Source organism: Piliocolobus tephrosceles, chromosome 11 (genome assembly GCF_002776525.5).
Source record: "Piliocolobus tephrosceles isolate RC106 chromosome 11, ASM277652v3, whole genome shotgun sequence".
Lineage (NCBI taxonomy): Eukaryota > Metazoa > Chordata > Mammalia > Primates > Cercopithecidae > Piliocolobus > Piliocolobus tephrosceles.
Window position 1 is genome coordinate 86,588,661 of NC_045444.1, and position 14,798 is coordinate 86,603,458.

General features: G+C 39.9%; 1 protein-coding gene across 5 annotated transcripts in view; it reads left to right on the plus strand.

Annotated features, from left to right (window-relative positions):
* The window catches only part of SPATS2L (spermatogenesis associated serine rich 2 like), a 176,729-nt gene that overhangs the window by 149,890 nt on the left and 12,041 nt on the right, over window positions 1–14,798 (plus strand). For all 5 annotated transcript variants that reach the window (XM_023218305.1, XM_023218323.1, XM_026454498.2 and 2 more), the window contains one exon: window positions 8,098–8,156. In XM_023218305.1, the coding sequence (XP_023074073.1) occupies window positions 8,098–8,156 (59 nt within the window). The remainder of the gene's footprint in view (window positions 1–8,097; window positions 8,157–14,798) is intronic.

Below are 14,798 nucleotides of genomic sequence, written 5' to 3' on the forward strand. Positions count from 1 at the left end.
CCTCCTCTCCCCTTTTCACACGAGAGCCTGCCTGGAGGCCAGGAGCAGAGGAGGCTAGGCCTGGCTGCCTTGGGTTGAATGTGGGCCAGCATTTCTGGCACTTCTTGTACCATATCAGTTTCTTCCAGTTTCTGTTCCTGTTATTTATGTTCAGCAACCATGATGACATCTACATAAATGCCCTTCCCCTTGCCCCCACTGTGTTGTTTTGTTTGTTTTTTTTTTTTTGGAAGGAAATACAACAGTGATCAGAGTGGTTGGCTCTATTTTTGTGCTTGAGACAAAGGGGCATTTTGCTTTATTTCGTTTTATTTTGAAATTTGTTTCATTTTATCCTGCTTTCTAATATTTTCCAGTTTTTTAGTAGAGATGGGGTTTCATCATGTTGGCCAGGCTGATCTTGAACTCCTAACCTGAGATGATCTGCCCGCCTCGGCCTCCCAAAGTGCTGGGATTATAGGCATGAGCCACTGCGCCCAGCAGATGTAACTTTAAAAGGGGAAGCGGGGGAGTCAGCATTTTTATAGTCAAAGAAACTGAAATACAGTCAAGTTACTTTCCCTGAATAGGGATCTCCATGAAAAAAAAACTGAACTAATAAGTAATTAGCAAAGATAAAAATTTCTGTTGTTCATCAAAGTCATGTATAATTTCTAAACAGAGGAATATAGACTTTTAGTTGAATATTTGATGTTGTGGGATTTCCATACTATGGGATTATGCTATTCTGTCATTTTAAAAATTCCAATAAGAAAAAGAAATCCCTGTGTATTTTTTTAAATTAATTATGTCCTTTTTGAAGAACTCCAAAATATTATTAATGTTGAGAATTAGTCTTTATACTAAATCTGTGTGTCTCATTCCAGAAATGCACCTCAGACAGTACGATGAACAATTTATTAACCATGATTTCAAATCATTGTATGATTCCAACATAAAATATGCAGACTAAGCAATATTAACACATTGTATTGCCTCTCATAAAAGAAGTAGAAATAAAATGTCAGCCTGATTGGCAATTGGGTGTAGTCATTGACGTTCATTGACAGTCAGATGGATTTTGACTTTGCTTTGTACGTTGAGTGTGGTTCATGCTTGAGGCACCCCCACTGTATTTCCTGGATGGGCATGATTAGTAGGCAGTCTTTCAAAGGGTTGTGTGCTAAACCCCAGTCTACATGCTGTGGACATGTATGTTGGGTTTTATATGTTTACCAAATAACACTGTTAAATCCTAGAAATCTTTAGAAGGACCAATTTGTCACCAGTGCTGCATTTAAGAAAAAAAAAATCTATTATTATTTTCCAATTTTGAAAAGAATTCAGGTTGCTGTAAAACCTAAATGCAAATATATAGAGAGTGGAAGGTGACAGACCCGGGAATTCCAGCAGTGTAACAATAAACAACAACAAATAGCCAAGGACTTGATAATGTGCTCAGGGTTAATAATAAGTCAGTGGAAGTGGAGAGGTGCATGGGACAGACAGACATTTCTGGGGTAGACTTCAGAGGATGTAACCATGTGGGAAGTGAAGGAAGAGGAGCCATGGACACTGGGTGAGAGATGACACCAGTAACCAGCATAGAGGGTACAGGAGAGAGGACAGGATGGGGAGCAGAACAGCAAGGCAGAGCCGGTAATTGGCAGTGTGCAAGAGCATGAGTGCCCTTGCAGTTAGGGCTGCCAGGCCTCCTGACCCTGGGAATAAAGAACCATACAGTCTTGCTGCATTTGTGACTGTCAAGCCAGGGAAGCATCTTTGTTGACAGCTGCAACAGTTGAGAAATTGGTGAGCTGAAACCCCTGACTAGCTTTGCCCTGGGCCCAAGAATTGCTGGTAATACCTGGGGAGTTAGACTAGAAATGGTACTCATGGGAACAGTACATTATGCCTTAAATGTATAAAGGAAGTTTTCCTGTCTTGCAACTAGTGGGCAAGGGAAGGGGTACAGATGCTCATTTCTAGCTAGTACGGGGCAACTGTAGCTTCCCAGCTCAAGGCCCACGTGGTGGTCAGTGGGCACTACTAGGCTATCAGCCCAGCTGACGTCCCTCTCAGGGGATGTTAGAACTGTTGGTCACAGTTCTTATTCCTTTGCATTAAGAAGGAACAGAGCCCACAGTGGAGAGAGATGATTTTATAGCACTCTTTTCTTTGTAGTGAAAGAAATGGAAATTCTTTATGTAGGGAAGCCTGGCTGTAGGGCTTATCAGTCTTTGGCATGCTTTATGCTATTTGGTAGAGGCCAGGAAGGCTGAAATATTCATTAGCATTCATTAGCATCCTTTCTCCCCAGCAGTTCCCTCCTGTTGGGCCTGCCTCCCTCCCCATGCTCCCATCCTGCAATTGTCAACTCTGCAGATGATGAGTTAAGGAAGCTCCAACTGAAGTACTTTCCCCACAAGAAGTTTCTGCAGCAAAAGTGTCTGGGATCAGATGGTCCCCAGCAATTCCTCTCACTCTAGTCTCCCTGAGGCAAATGCATGGAAGGTGGAATGTGGCCTGGTTTTAACTCTTTAACATCTAACTCTGGCTGTTGTTACAGATTGAGTTCTTCACCTCCCCTTTGAAATTCTGCTTTCATTCCTCAGTATCTACCAGCAGGTTCTGCTCTACAGCTTATCAACCACATTGATGGTCCTCTGGCTGCCTCTCTATGGTGGCATCTTTATTTTTGAAGAACATTGGGCCTGACATGACTCACCCAAGCTTCCAAATGAATCAGTTTTGTCACTCAATGCCTCCATCTTCAAATTTAAAGAGCCTTTCACAGGCCAGAAAATGATAAATCTATTACTACTAAAGAGGCTTTCTGATTCTTTTCATTATTGTTATTATCAGTCCTCTATAGAAAAGAATGAAGACAGTGGAAACATTTTTATAAAATGACACTTTATCTCTGTGATTAACTATATAATAAACTAAAGTCTTTTACCATGGTAATCTCCTCCTTACACCTTATTGCTTTGATAATAAAAGCTTTTTTATGGCAACAGAATAAAATTTTACTACCCAGGCAGTTTGGCTAAAATGAGAAGATGTGTTTTTAGAAGGAGAAAGGGCATATCTGAAACATGTGAGGTCCTCGTGGATTTTATGGGCGCTCTGTTTATGTAGAACACGTTTGATGTGCCTGGTGCCCTCCAGAGGGCTTTTCCCAACCATTTAGAAAACTTTTAGTGGCCAGTGGAAAGCCAATTAAAGAGTTATGTATTTCTGTCAAGTACTCAGGATCACTGTTGAAAAGCAAAAACATTCAGAACTTAGCATTTCAGATGATCACTGGTGGGAGAACAAATTTCAGTAATTAAACCATCACAGTTTGCAAACTGTCTGTTTTAACTCAGCCAAACTTTGTGTGTTTGGTGAGTATCATGACACCTTTACTCATAAGCTTATGTCTCAAATGATTAAATTCCTTCAGTGACCAAAATTATATACAGTTTTGCATAAATGTGATGTATGTGCAGGCACCACAATGTACTAGTTAGTAAGTTTCATTACTGTTACGCCACAGAAAAATGAATATGTGGTCTTCCCTTATATTCATCACTATCAAGAAATTTTTGTTGAGCAACCCATAATAGTCTAAGATCATGAAATTGAACAGAAGTTTTTAAAAACTCAGTCAGAGCTCTCTAAGAAGTGACGATTAAGCAAAGACCTGAAGGAGGATCAGAGCTGATTAAATGAGGAGAAACAAGGTTAAGCAGAAGAGTTGTCTTCAAGGCAGAGGGAAGGGTTTGTTTCAAGCCCCTGTGGCAAGGAGAAAGCCAGGGTCACTCCTCCTGGGATGTCAGGAAGCTTAGATGAGATCATTCCAGGAAGGCACTGGCGCTCTACCTAATGTGCCTGGCCTACCATCTGCACTCAGAAAGTGTTCCTTGTGATCAGCTCACATTTTGAGGCAACTGAGGGCTGATATGTGTCTGCAGAGGTGTACCTCGAAAGCAAGTGTGTGACCTTGCAGCTTCCACAGTAGGCATGTGGTTCATGATACTGTCTGTGATTCTTCTGTGACTCATCAACTCCTTAATGTCATTGCTCTCCAAGGAACTCGCTCCTCCCTCCATATCTGGTAACTCTAAACCAGGGCTTTGCCAAGTGCCTTCTGTCCTTACCCAGCCTGCAGAGTTGTCAAGCCGCACTTGACTGTCCACACATGTCTATCTCTGTCCTGGTACCTCTAAGAAGATTCCACAGCTCATGGAAATGGCACCGATGAAATTACTCCCAAAACTGGATGTGACACACCCAGACACCACAGGCTTTGTGGGCATTTAGAAGGATTTAGGCACGGTCTTTCCTCTTTGACCTTCTTTTAGTCTGGCACTCACTTGATGTGAGGCTAGCTCCTTGCTGTCTGACAGCCTGCCAAAGGACAGGCTGGCTTTACTACTTCCTCCACATCCACTTCCCACCGTTATTCTTCCCTTGACAAGCCTACTGCCTGGAAAGCAAAACCTAAGGAACCCTCAGGTCTACACATTGAGATTCTCAAGGGCAGGCTGGGTTAATCTGCCCCGGGCTGGCCCCTGATCGTGGTTTGCATCAGTTCATCAGCCCCAAGCTGGGTCCTGAGTCAGCAGAGATCACTGGCTTGCCTTTGTGCCCATGAGTTTTGAAAGCAGCTACCCATAGATAGCAGAGCTTGAATAACGATGCTTGAGGACGATCTTCTATGGAAATACCCAAAGGAATGGAAGCCTGGTTTGATGCCAACTTCACAGGCTCTTTCACATCCTCAAGGGTGTGCATTAAGCCGATTAACAATTTATTGTGTAAACCCTCTTGCCTCCTGTTGCTAGCCCAGAAGGCCTGAACTAACCATTGTATATAAATACCCAGCTTTGTTTAATACGCGTTAGACCTGGGGACATGTATTATACCCCAAATGTCCATCTTGTAAATTCTCTGGGCACAAAGTTATGTTAACAAATTTGATCAACAAGAGTGTTATGATGGTCTTGTAGCTGGTAAAGAAATTAGCAAAGGCCCTTGCCCACACCATTCCTCCAACCCCACACACAGGTGGGAGGATTCCCAAGCCTCCAGGGCCTCTGCTTTGCCTGCATTCCGCTCCTCTCCCCTCCACTGGGCATCTGAGGACATGCCAGTCTTGTGTCACATGCAGCTATTTCCCTTAGTGTGTGCTAGGCATGCTGTCCAAACCCGGGGACCCTATAAAGCCTTCTAGTTGATTCAGGGAAGGGAATCTTAATTTCTTCTTCTTGCCATTGTCATTTTCTTTCCTCTCTATCTGCTTTTCACTATTTCCCCAGTAAGTCCTGGCAGTTCCTCTCACATCCTTCTCAGCTCTCCCACAAAGAATGTCATCGTGCTGACTTTTCTCTGTTCTCTCTTCCCTTTCTGTGAGGGATAAAAATTCAAAACACGTCCTCAAGCAGAGTAGCTTAACCATATATTTGTAGTTTGGGCTTCTGGCTCCGCATCTGTAGATTCTCCCCATATCTCCCCAGCAGCATGTCTTGAACAGTCTTTGTTTCTCTAAAGTAAGGTAGAAGTGCCCCTCTCTAAGAAGGTTATAAATAACGAAAACACACACACACAGTTGCCTATGTCATGGCTATGTTTGTGAACTTGGCAGAGAAGCTCATAATCACAGGAGCACAAAGCCTATTGACTCAACCTGTCATTTCATACAATTACTGAATATATGCTGGTTGATTACATAGATAGTCTCTGGAAATGCAAGAACTCATCACATTGGAGACCTCCAGGGAGGGGAACTGAGTACGTTGGGACAGAGATGAGATAAAGAGTTCCTTCTCACCATACACCTTTCCTATCATGCATTTCCTATTTTTGAAACACATGGACATACCTATGTAATGTCAATAGATAACGGACAGGCATCCTGATACGTTGGTTACACCAAAGTAATCATATCCAGTGACCATAAGTCATGTGTGTCATGGGGCTGACTGATGCTGTCTACAGTTGAGGAACTAGGCTTAGAGTCCAGTTCTGGAGCATGTGCCATGCACTGTGCAATGAGTCCTTTCCACTAGGGTTTCCTGGCTGGGAAGAGCTGAGTTCCTCAGCACACAGTCCTTTATTCTTCAAGCATTTACGTTGCACAATCTAGTTGAGGAGCCCCCAAACTGCTATAGATATATCCCAGAAGTCACTTCTTACCTTGACAAATAACTGCAAAATTTTGCAGAGGAAATAAGTTTTCAACACACTTTAAATTGCAAAAGTACATCTGATGGAGAAGAAAAAGTCCATGTGATGGAACAATCTGAGAGTAATAAAGATGATAACAGTGTATTGAAGCACATTAAATATGAGTTTATAATTAGTATGTATAATTAAAATATACAAACAAGCAAAAAAACTTCTTGATTAAGTTTGAAGGATGCTAAGGAACCAACTATCATTTTGAAAACAAATAAAAGGGGAGAATCAAGCATTCATCCTGCCTTACCTATACAAACTGTACTTCAGGATAACCAAATAATTGATAAAGTTTCTCTTTATGGAAGAATTCCAGGAAATAAATGAAGAAGGAGTGACAGAACGTGAATATCTCAATTTTGCAAACCCTATAAATCTAGGCAGTGATCAACAGTGGCTGCTAAGATCATAAAAAAGAGAGATGTCTTTTGTATTTCCTATAAGTTTGCCATTTTAGATGTAGAAATTTGATGAAACTCAGTGTGATTTTTTTTCAGGTGGAGTAGTTCATATCGTATACTTCCATCAGCACACACATAATGACACAATACACTTATCAAGTGTTCCTCCTAAGAAAATAAAACCTGAATCTAATCAAATTTCTACATCTAATAACAAATTTATAGGAAATACAAAAGAACAGGCTAAATAACACCATGGAGGTGTAATCAGCAAAATTCAGACTTTGCACAACTCTTCAGGACAAACAACTTAAGTTCTTCAACAAATAAATTGCAAAGGGGATGAGAAAACAGATGAGAGGGAACCTCTGGATTAAAACAGATTTAAGAATCAGTCAACCAATTGGAATGAACAGGGCTTGTTTAGATCCTAGTTTTAACACACTGTTTAAAAAGAAAAAAAGATTTATGGGACAGTTGGGGAAATTTGAATACTAGGTAGATATCTGAAAACATTAAATTATTGTGAATGTTTTATAGGTGTTATAGTAAATGATTGTGGTCCCCAAAAGTCCTTATATTTTAAAGATATATATTTAAATATTTATGACTAAACTAAAAATATAAAGAGAATCTGACATCTGTGCTCACCCACCATGGCGGTTTTCCCCAGGCTTTTCACCCTGCACAGCTCCCTGCCTTTTTGCTGAAACCTCTCTTCACTCCTTCCTACATAAAAATCTGTAAAAGGACATATAAGGAATTTGTCATGATGCATTACTTCTGGGAGGGGAACTAGAGAACTGGGAGTTGGGATGGGATAGGAGAGAAGCAAACTTTGGGACAGATCATTGTTAGCTTTATGCAGATAATAACTTTTCAAATGACTAATCAAAAAATAAAAGCAATATGAGAAAAAGTTCATTAGAACCTTGAGATGCTTACTCGGGAGAATGAGAAAAGCAGAGACTCATGTTGTTGAGCATGTGGATGGATTGGCCCAGATCATATTTCTCAAAGTATGATCCCAGGACCATCTGCAGCAGAACTGGGCCCATCTCCTTCCCTCCCAGCCAGACTCTCTCAGGGTAGAGCACAGAGACACTGGGAACTACGGTTCTTAAGGACCTAAGTGCCAGCTTTTCAAATACTTATTATATTGTTTTGGAACTTTGGAATGTATAGGACAAAAATATTCCCAAATTTAAATTCAAAGCAGCACAATTCTGAAAGTCTAAAAGACTTTTTTTTAGGTTTGTTGACAATGATTTAATCAGCAGATGTCACTATGTAATCCTTGGGAACATCCCTTCCATGTTGCCTCATTTTTTGGAGAGGCAGAGTGTACTGCTGGCATTGTAACATAGAAATATTTATGGTAATTTTGTATTTTGTTTAATGAAAATAATTTTTCTTTTACTTTCAGTGCTTACTAAAAGTTTATCTTTGATTAAGCATTCTTTGCTTTGTTTTTGTTTTTGTTTTTCCCCAGCATCATTGACAAAGAAGTTTCATTAATGGCAGAAATGGATAAAGTTAAAGAAGAAGCCAGTAAGTAGACGACACATGGTTATTTGATTAGGAGCTTCCCAATCAGAAGCAATCCATAGGTCAGACTGACAATGACACCAGATTCTGAGCAGGGTCCTAAAATTTATACTGAAATTTTGGCTTATGAACTCTGTAACCTTAGGCATGTCACTTAGCCCCTGGAAGCCTCATTTACATCATCTGGCAAAAGGATATAGTTGTAACACTCACCTCATACAGGTGAGTGCATGGCAGGATGGACACTCAGTACATAATAGGTGTCAATTGAGTTTTCTAAAGTCCAAAGGGATGTTTGTGCACATAAAGAACTTACAGTTGGCCGGGCGCGGTGGCTCAAGCCTGTAATCCCAGCACTTTGGGAGGCCGAGACGGGCGGATCACGAGGTCAGGAGATCGAGACCATCCCGGCTAACACGGTGAAACCCCGTCTCTACTAAAAAATACAAAAAACTAGCCGGGCGAGGTGGCGGGCGCCTGTGGTCCCAGCTACTCGGGAGGCTGAGGCAGGAGAATGGCGTAAACCCGGGAGGCGGAGCTTGCAGTGAGCTGAGATCGGGCCACTGCACTCCAGCTTGGGCGACAGAGCAAGACTCCGTCTCAAAAAAAAAAAAAAAAAAAAAAGAACTTACAGTTAATTGGATTTAAAATGACATTGAATTTAGTGTTAGATTTTAAGACAGTTTTAACTCTTTGAAACTTATAAATCTCATCATCATTTTTCCTAGTTCTTTTTTAGGTTCAATTAAGTTTATCATATTAAATTTTCCTAGAAAAGTAGTCCCATTTGAAACTTAATTACTTAAATTCCCCTCAACATTTTTAATTACATATATAAATTTAATATATCTGATTTGTCTTAAGCACTTCAGACGTCAGACAAGGCAAACTCACAAACCTAACAAGCAAAGTGTTCCTAAGCTTTTAAGCAACTCTTATAAGATTAATAATTCAAAATTAAAGATAAACTAAACAGAGTTGTCTTAAAATACTCCAGCTCTGTTCATGAACTTCATCAAATACACTGACACCTGCCAACTTAAAACTGCAAAAGAAAATCAATTCCATATTTTAAATTGAAAATCACAAATCACATTGCTTAATGTACCAAATTCTCTGTTTAAATAATGAACATGCTCAAATTATCTTGATCATTGCAAAACTTAATCCTAAATTTAACATAAAATATTAACCTTCTGGGTTTGACTTGTTTTATTTTCTTTATGCTGATTTCTAAACTTTTCCACTGTGGTAAAGTTACTTGAATAGTAGAGAAGAATTACCATCTTAAATAGACTGAGGCTCATGAGTTGGAAATTTCAACAAAGACAAGATTACTCAGTCAGATTCAACATCAAACCACAAGTGAATGTGCAAGGCCCTCTCTTATTATTGAATTTAGTTTGCTGTGTTAATGGGGCCCCTAAGACCATATTTTTCAGCTGGGATTTAGTTTTACAATCCTTGTCTCCTGGGCATTTTAAATTCCTCATCTTTACCCAAAGATGAATTGGATAAATGGCAGTCTGTGCCCCTAACCAGATTTCAGTGAAATCCCTTTACCTTTGATGTGATGTCTTTCTTTTGCCAGAATGGAAGATCAGGCTAGATTCTTCATTCTTTTCTATTTTTCTTGTCTGGACCTAAGCCATAATTCAAGTGTCACTTTATGGAAAATAGCTATCGTTATTTTTGTTACACAGTTTTCTAAATTATTTTGGTATTTATTTCAGACCTCCTTTAGTCAGGCATCTAAGTAATTGTAAGCAACATTTTAGAATTGTGAAACACAACAAGCTTTGTTAAATGAAACTAATGTGATCCAGGGTGAAGCTATGGACTATTTAGGTAGTTAAACAATCTCTTTGATTGTGAAATTAGTTTATTCTTATGAAATTTGTTGATATCTTCAGTAAAAGTAGATAATATACACTACTTGGGATTTTCCCTACTTCTCAAGTATAGCTTACTTCGGTTGCATGTCCTAATGATAAAAATGCTAACAACCAACACAGACACAAATAATCTTCTTGAACCAAAATAGAAAGTCACTAGCACATCATCACTTTTCTTAGAGGTCAAAAAAAGACCTCGGGTTTCATATACTCATTTTTCCTTCTTGAGATATGATAGTGTTTGATGCCAAGACCTGTGGAATTTGGAGCATCTCTGGAGAGCATTCATTTTAAAAACTTATTCAGTCAGTAAATACATGGGCTTCCTTGTGTCCAGGATAAACAGCAAACAGACAAATGTAGAGCCTACACTCACCAAGCTTTCAGGCTAGCTGAAACTGCTAGATTGGCTGACAGGGTTCACATAACTTCAGTAATTGGCACAGCAGGTCCTGGTTTTTGAACTACCCTCAGCCCAGGGGAAGCCCATTTGTATGCCTTTGAGGCAGGCAGAACTGAGTTCAAGTCCAGCCTCCATCTCTAACTGGCTATGTGTCCCTGAACCATGTTGTTGACTTCTCAGAGTCTAATATTCCTTAGGCCCTGGCAATGGCTCACACATATAACCCCAGACCCTTTGGAAGACCAAGGCAGGAGGATTGCTTGAGGCCAAGAGTTTGAGACTAGCCTGGGCAACATAGTAAGAACCCATCTCTAAGAAAATAAATTAGCCACGTGAGCTCAAGTGATTCTCCCCTCTCACCCTCTAGAATAGCTAGAACTGTGGGCACATGCCACCACACGTAGCTAATTTATTTTTTTAGAGATGGGTTCTTACCAGGATCATGCCATTACACTCCAGCCCGGGTAACAGAGAGAGACCCCGTATTAAAAATAATAATAACAACAACAACAATAATAATAATATCCATCTCAAGTAGTTATTGTAAAGATAAAATGAAAAAATACACGTCAGGCACTTAGCACAGGGCCTGACACAATATGTGTGCAAAAAGGGAAGAGCTCTTATTAGTAAATTACGCCAACCCCCCATATTACAATCAAAAAATGGAGGTCAGGGGTTCTATTGCATCTCTCAAATGACAAGCCTATATCCACATTATGTCTTCTCCACAGATAGAAGGAACCATGGAATTTCTCCCCACTAACTACAGAACTGTCTTTACAACCACCGTCTTTAACTTGGTTCTCTGTGGTCTCAAGAGTATTTTTCACACTTTACATTTCCTGTAGAGGTTATAAACTATATTTTCTCAATTATAACAGAAGCTCCTACATTTCTCATGGCACCTAACCCAGTGCTGAGAATACTGCAGGTACTTCATAAATACTTGTTAAATGAGTTATTGTAAATAAATCAGTATCTATAGACTGTGGGAACCAATATTAGTGAACAGTCATGTAATTGCAAAAAAGAGGAAGTATATTCTAGATGAAGAGATCTCACTTTATCAAAAATATTCAGAGTTAGCATTTTGAGTATACTATACTAAACACCTCACATATGTTATTGCATGTATTTCCACAATAACCCTACAATATGTGATCAATTCCTACACAGATTTTACAATACAAGAAACCAAGTGTGTTGTAGTGCTAGGGTCTCAAACTTCATGTTTATACACAGGTAAGCACAGGTGTCAATTTCACTAGAGATATGGCAAGAAAACATTACTTTGTAAATTTGTAGTAACACAAACAAATTATGAAGTAGAATGCAAAATTCACGAGAATTTTTAAGGAATAAAAAGTATTTCAAAAAATACTTTGTGCTTGAAGAGCCACTTCTCTGGCTCCTGGCCCCCACCTTGGGATTTTGAGCATATTTGCTGCTTAGGGTTATTGTTTTGAGAAGCCTTAAGATTTTTTCTTTTTCTTTTTTTTTTTTTTTGAGATGGAGTCTGTCTCTGTCGCCCAGGCTGGAGTACAGTGGCGCGATCTCTGCTCACTGCAAGCTCTGCCTCCTGGGTTCATGCCATTCCCCTGCCTCAGCCTCCAGAGTAACTGGGACTACAGGCACCTGCCATCATGCTCAGCTAATTTTTTTTTTTGTATTTTTAGTAGAGACAGGGTTTCACCATGTTAGCCAGTATGATCTCAATCTCCTGACCTCGTGATCTGCCTGCCTTGGCCTCCCAAAGTGCTGGGATTACAGGTGTGAGCCACCACGCCCGGCCAGCCTTAAGATTTTCTATGGTTCAGATAATATGAGCAAGTTTCCAATGTGTTTCAAAAACTTGAAGGTGTTTATAAATCCTATTGAGAAAGTGGATTTCAGCATACCAGATACTGTTTATACATACATAATATTAATTAAGTCTTGAATGCAGTGAAAACATAAGCTGTACAGAATTGTCTCCCTCTACAGATTTCTGAAAGGATGGTGCTTCCAAAACATACTTACTATTCTTTTGTAAATTACAGGATCAATGAAGCTTAAGATCTGATCTGTTTTTGTTTCTTGTTTGTGTGATTGATGTTTTTGAGGTGAAAACGTTCACCCCCTCCAGCCAAAGAATATTGGCTTTAGATCTCAAGTTTTAAGGCTTTGTTCATAATGAAAGACTTTGAAATGTTAATGAGACTATATGTAAAACGCATTTCAACACTTGCTGATGCAAAGTATTCATTTCTATGCACATTTGCATGAGTGTAAACTCAGAATTTATTGATGATCTTGCACCTGCATTCCTATTTTAGGGCCCATTTATATCTATGTCTACAAAATCTTTTGTTTGGTATGAATGCCCAAGTTCTACTTAATCAAAAAGAACAATGACCCCTAATTGTCACCAGTGTCACAACTGATCATGAAGAAAAGTCAAATCTTTTGGACTGTGTCATCACTGAGGGTCTAATGACCCCTTTACTAGCTGCTTTCCAAATCTGGGCCTTCAGATTTTTATTACTATCATTATTATTATTATTATTTTGATGAGATGGGGTCTTGCTTTGTTGCCCAGGCAAGTCTTAAACTCCTAAGTCAAGCAATCCTCCTGCCTCAGCCTCCCAAAGTGCTAAGATAACAGGTGTGAGCCACTGCACCTGGCACAGAATTAATTTTTTTATTTTAGTTTGCAAGAAGAACGTACCTCATTTCATCTTCCTACTTGAATTGTTTTCTCATGCTGCAGATGTTAGTCCCATCCATATGTTGAATTGTAATGGCAAACAAATAACATAAACAATCAAAGGTATGCATCCTAAACAGTCTTAAGTGACCCCTGTAGAAAAGGAACTTCCATCCTTCTTTAGATATTCCCTTTAAGTAATGGATTCATTCATTCATTGAATTCTTCACTCAGCAAGCATATTGCATACCTCTTATGTACCAAGCAGGCACTAGGTGCCATGGACACAAAGAACTACATAGTGCAGTTCACACCGTAGTCCCGAGAGTGATTGGAGATGCTCGCAGGAAACAGATGGGTAACATTAATTTGCCAAATGGGGCAGGGAGAAACCGTGACACACTGGGCACCCAACTCCATCTAAAGAAGGCAGTGGCTTCTTGGCTTCAGCCACTTGTCACCATGTAGGAATGTTGACCAACTATGGCCAGAAATTCCAGTACTTTAAGAGATGCCAGAGAGCCAGCTTTCAAATGGAATCTTCTGATTTTTAAATGTGGGCAATTAATTTGTAAATGTAATGTGTGGACCAAACAAGACATATGTACTCTGGCTGAAAATGATAGTGAGCCACCTTTTTGTGACCTTTGGTCCAACTGGGTGTCCTGAAACATCATTTAGCAATATGTTGTCTACATTGAGGTGAAACTTCCTTTCACTCTCATCATCCAGACAAGTTTTTCATCAGCTCCTCTGTATTCAGAAAGACTATTAGGCACAGATCTGTCTGCCCAGCCACATGGTATTGTAAATGGGGGCCAGGAGGAGCCCCAGTTAAATAATCAAAGCATGATTAGCATAGTTTGGCAGATGATAAAGCTGTATGAGTTATAGACTAATTATTAACATCTCAATATTGATATCAGCATAAAAAGATAATCTCTTGGGGCCGGGCACGGTGGCTCACGCCTGTAATCCCAGCACTTTGGGAGGCCAAGGCAGGCAGATCATGAGGTCAGGAGATTGAGACCATCCTGGCTAACACGGTGAAACCCCATCTCTACTAAAAATACAAAAAATTAGCCAGGCATGGTGGCGGGCCCCTGTAGTCCCAGCTACTCAGGAGGCTGAGGCAGGAGAATGGCATGAACCTGGGAGGCAGAGCTTGCAGTGAGCTGAGACCACGCCACTGCACTCCAGCCTAGACAATAGAGCGAGACTCCATCTCAAAAAAAAAATAAAATAAAATAAAATAAATGCCTTTCAGTCTGTCTAAAGAATGGTTTCTGATTTGCAGGGAATCTTAACTCTTCATGGATTCTGTACTTCTTTTTGGGCTTTTGCGGTGACTGCCCTTTAACATTTTGTGTAATAAGAACTGTTACAATCAGAAATCATATTGTTTGGCCCTGCATGTGTGCTGTGAATCTGGTCTAATAAAGCAGTTGATCCTTGTTCAGCCAAGCATAGAATGTGATTCCGACATGCATGTCATCTTAGATGAACACGTTTTTTCTTATAACTCAAAATGCTTGTCCCAAAGAAATGAAGGCAATTCATATGAGTCAAATTAGAGAGCCACAAGTCTATCTGTCGAAAGATCCAACTTCATATTTAAATCTCATCCTGTGTGTCTGTATTGATTGCTTCTGAGCACC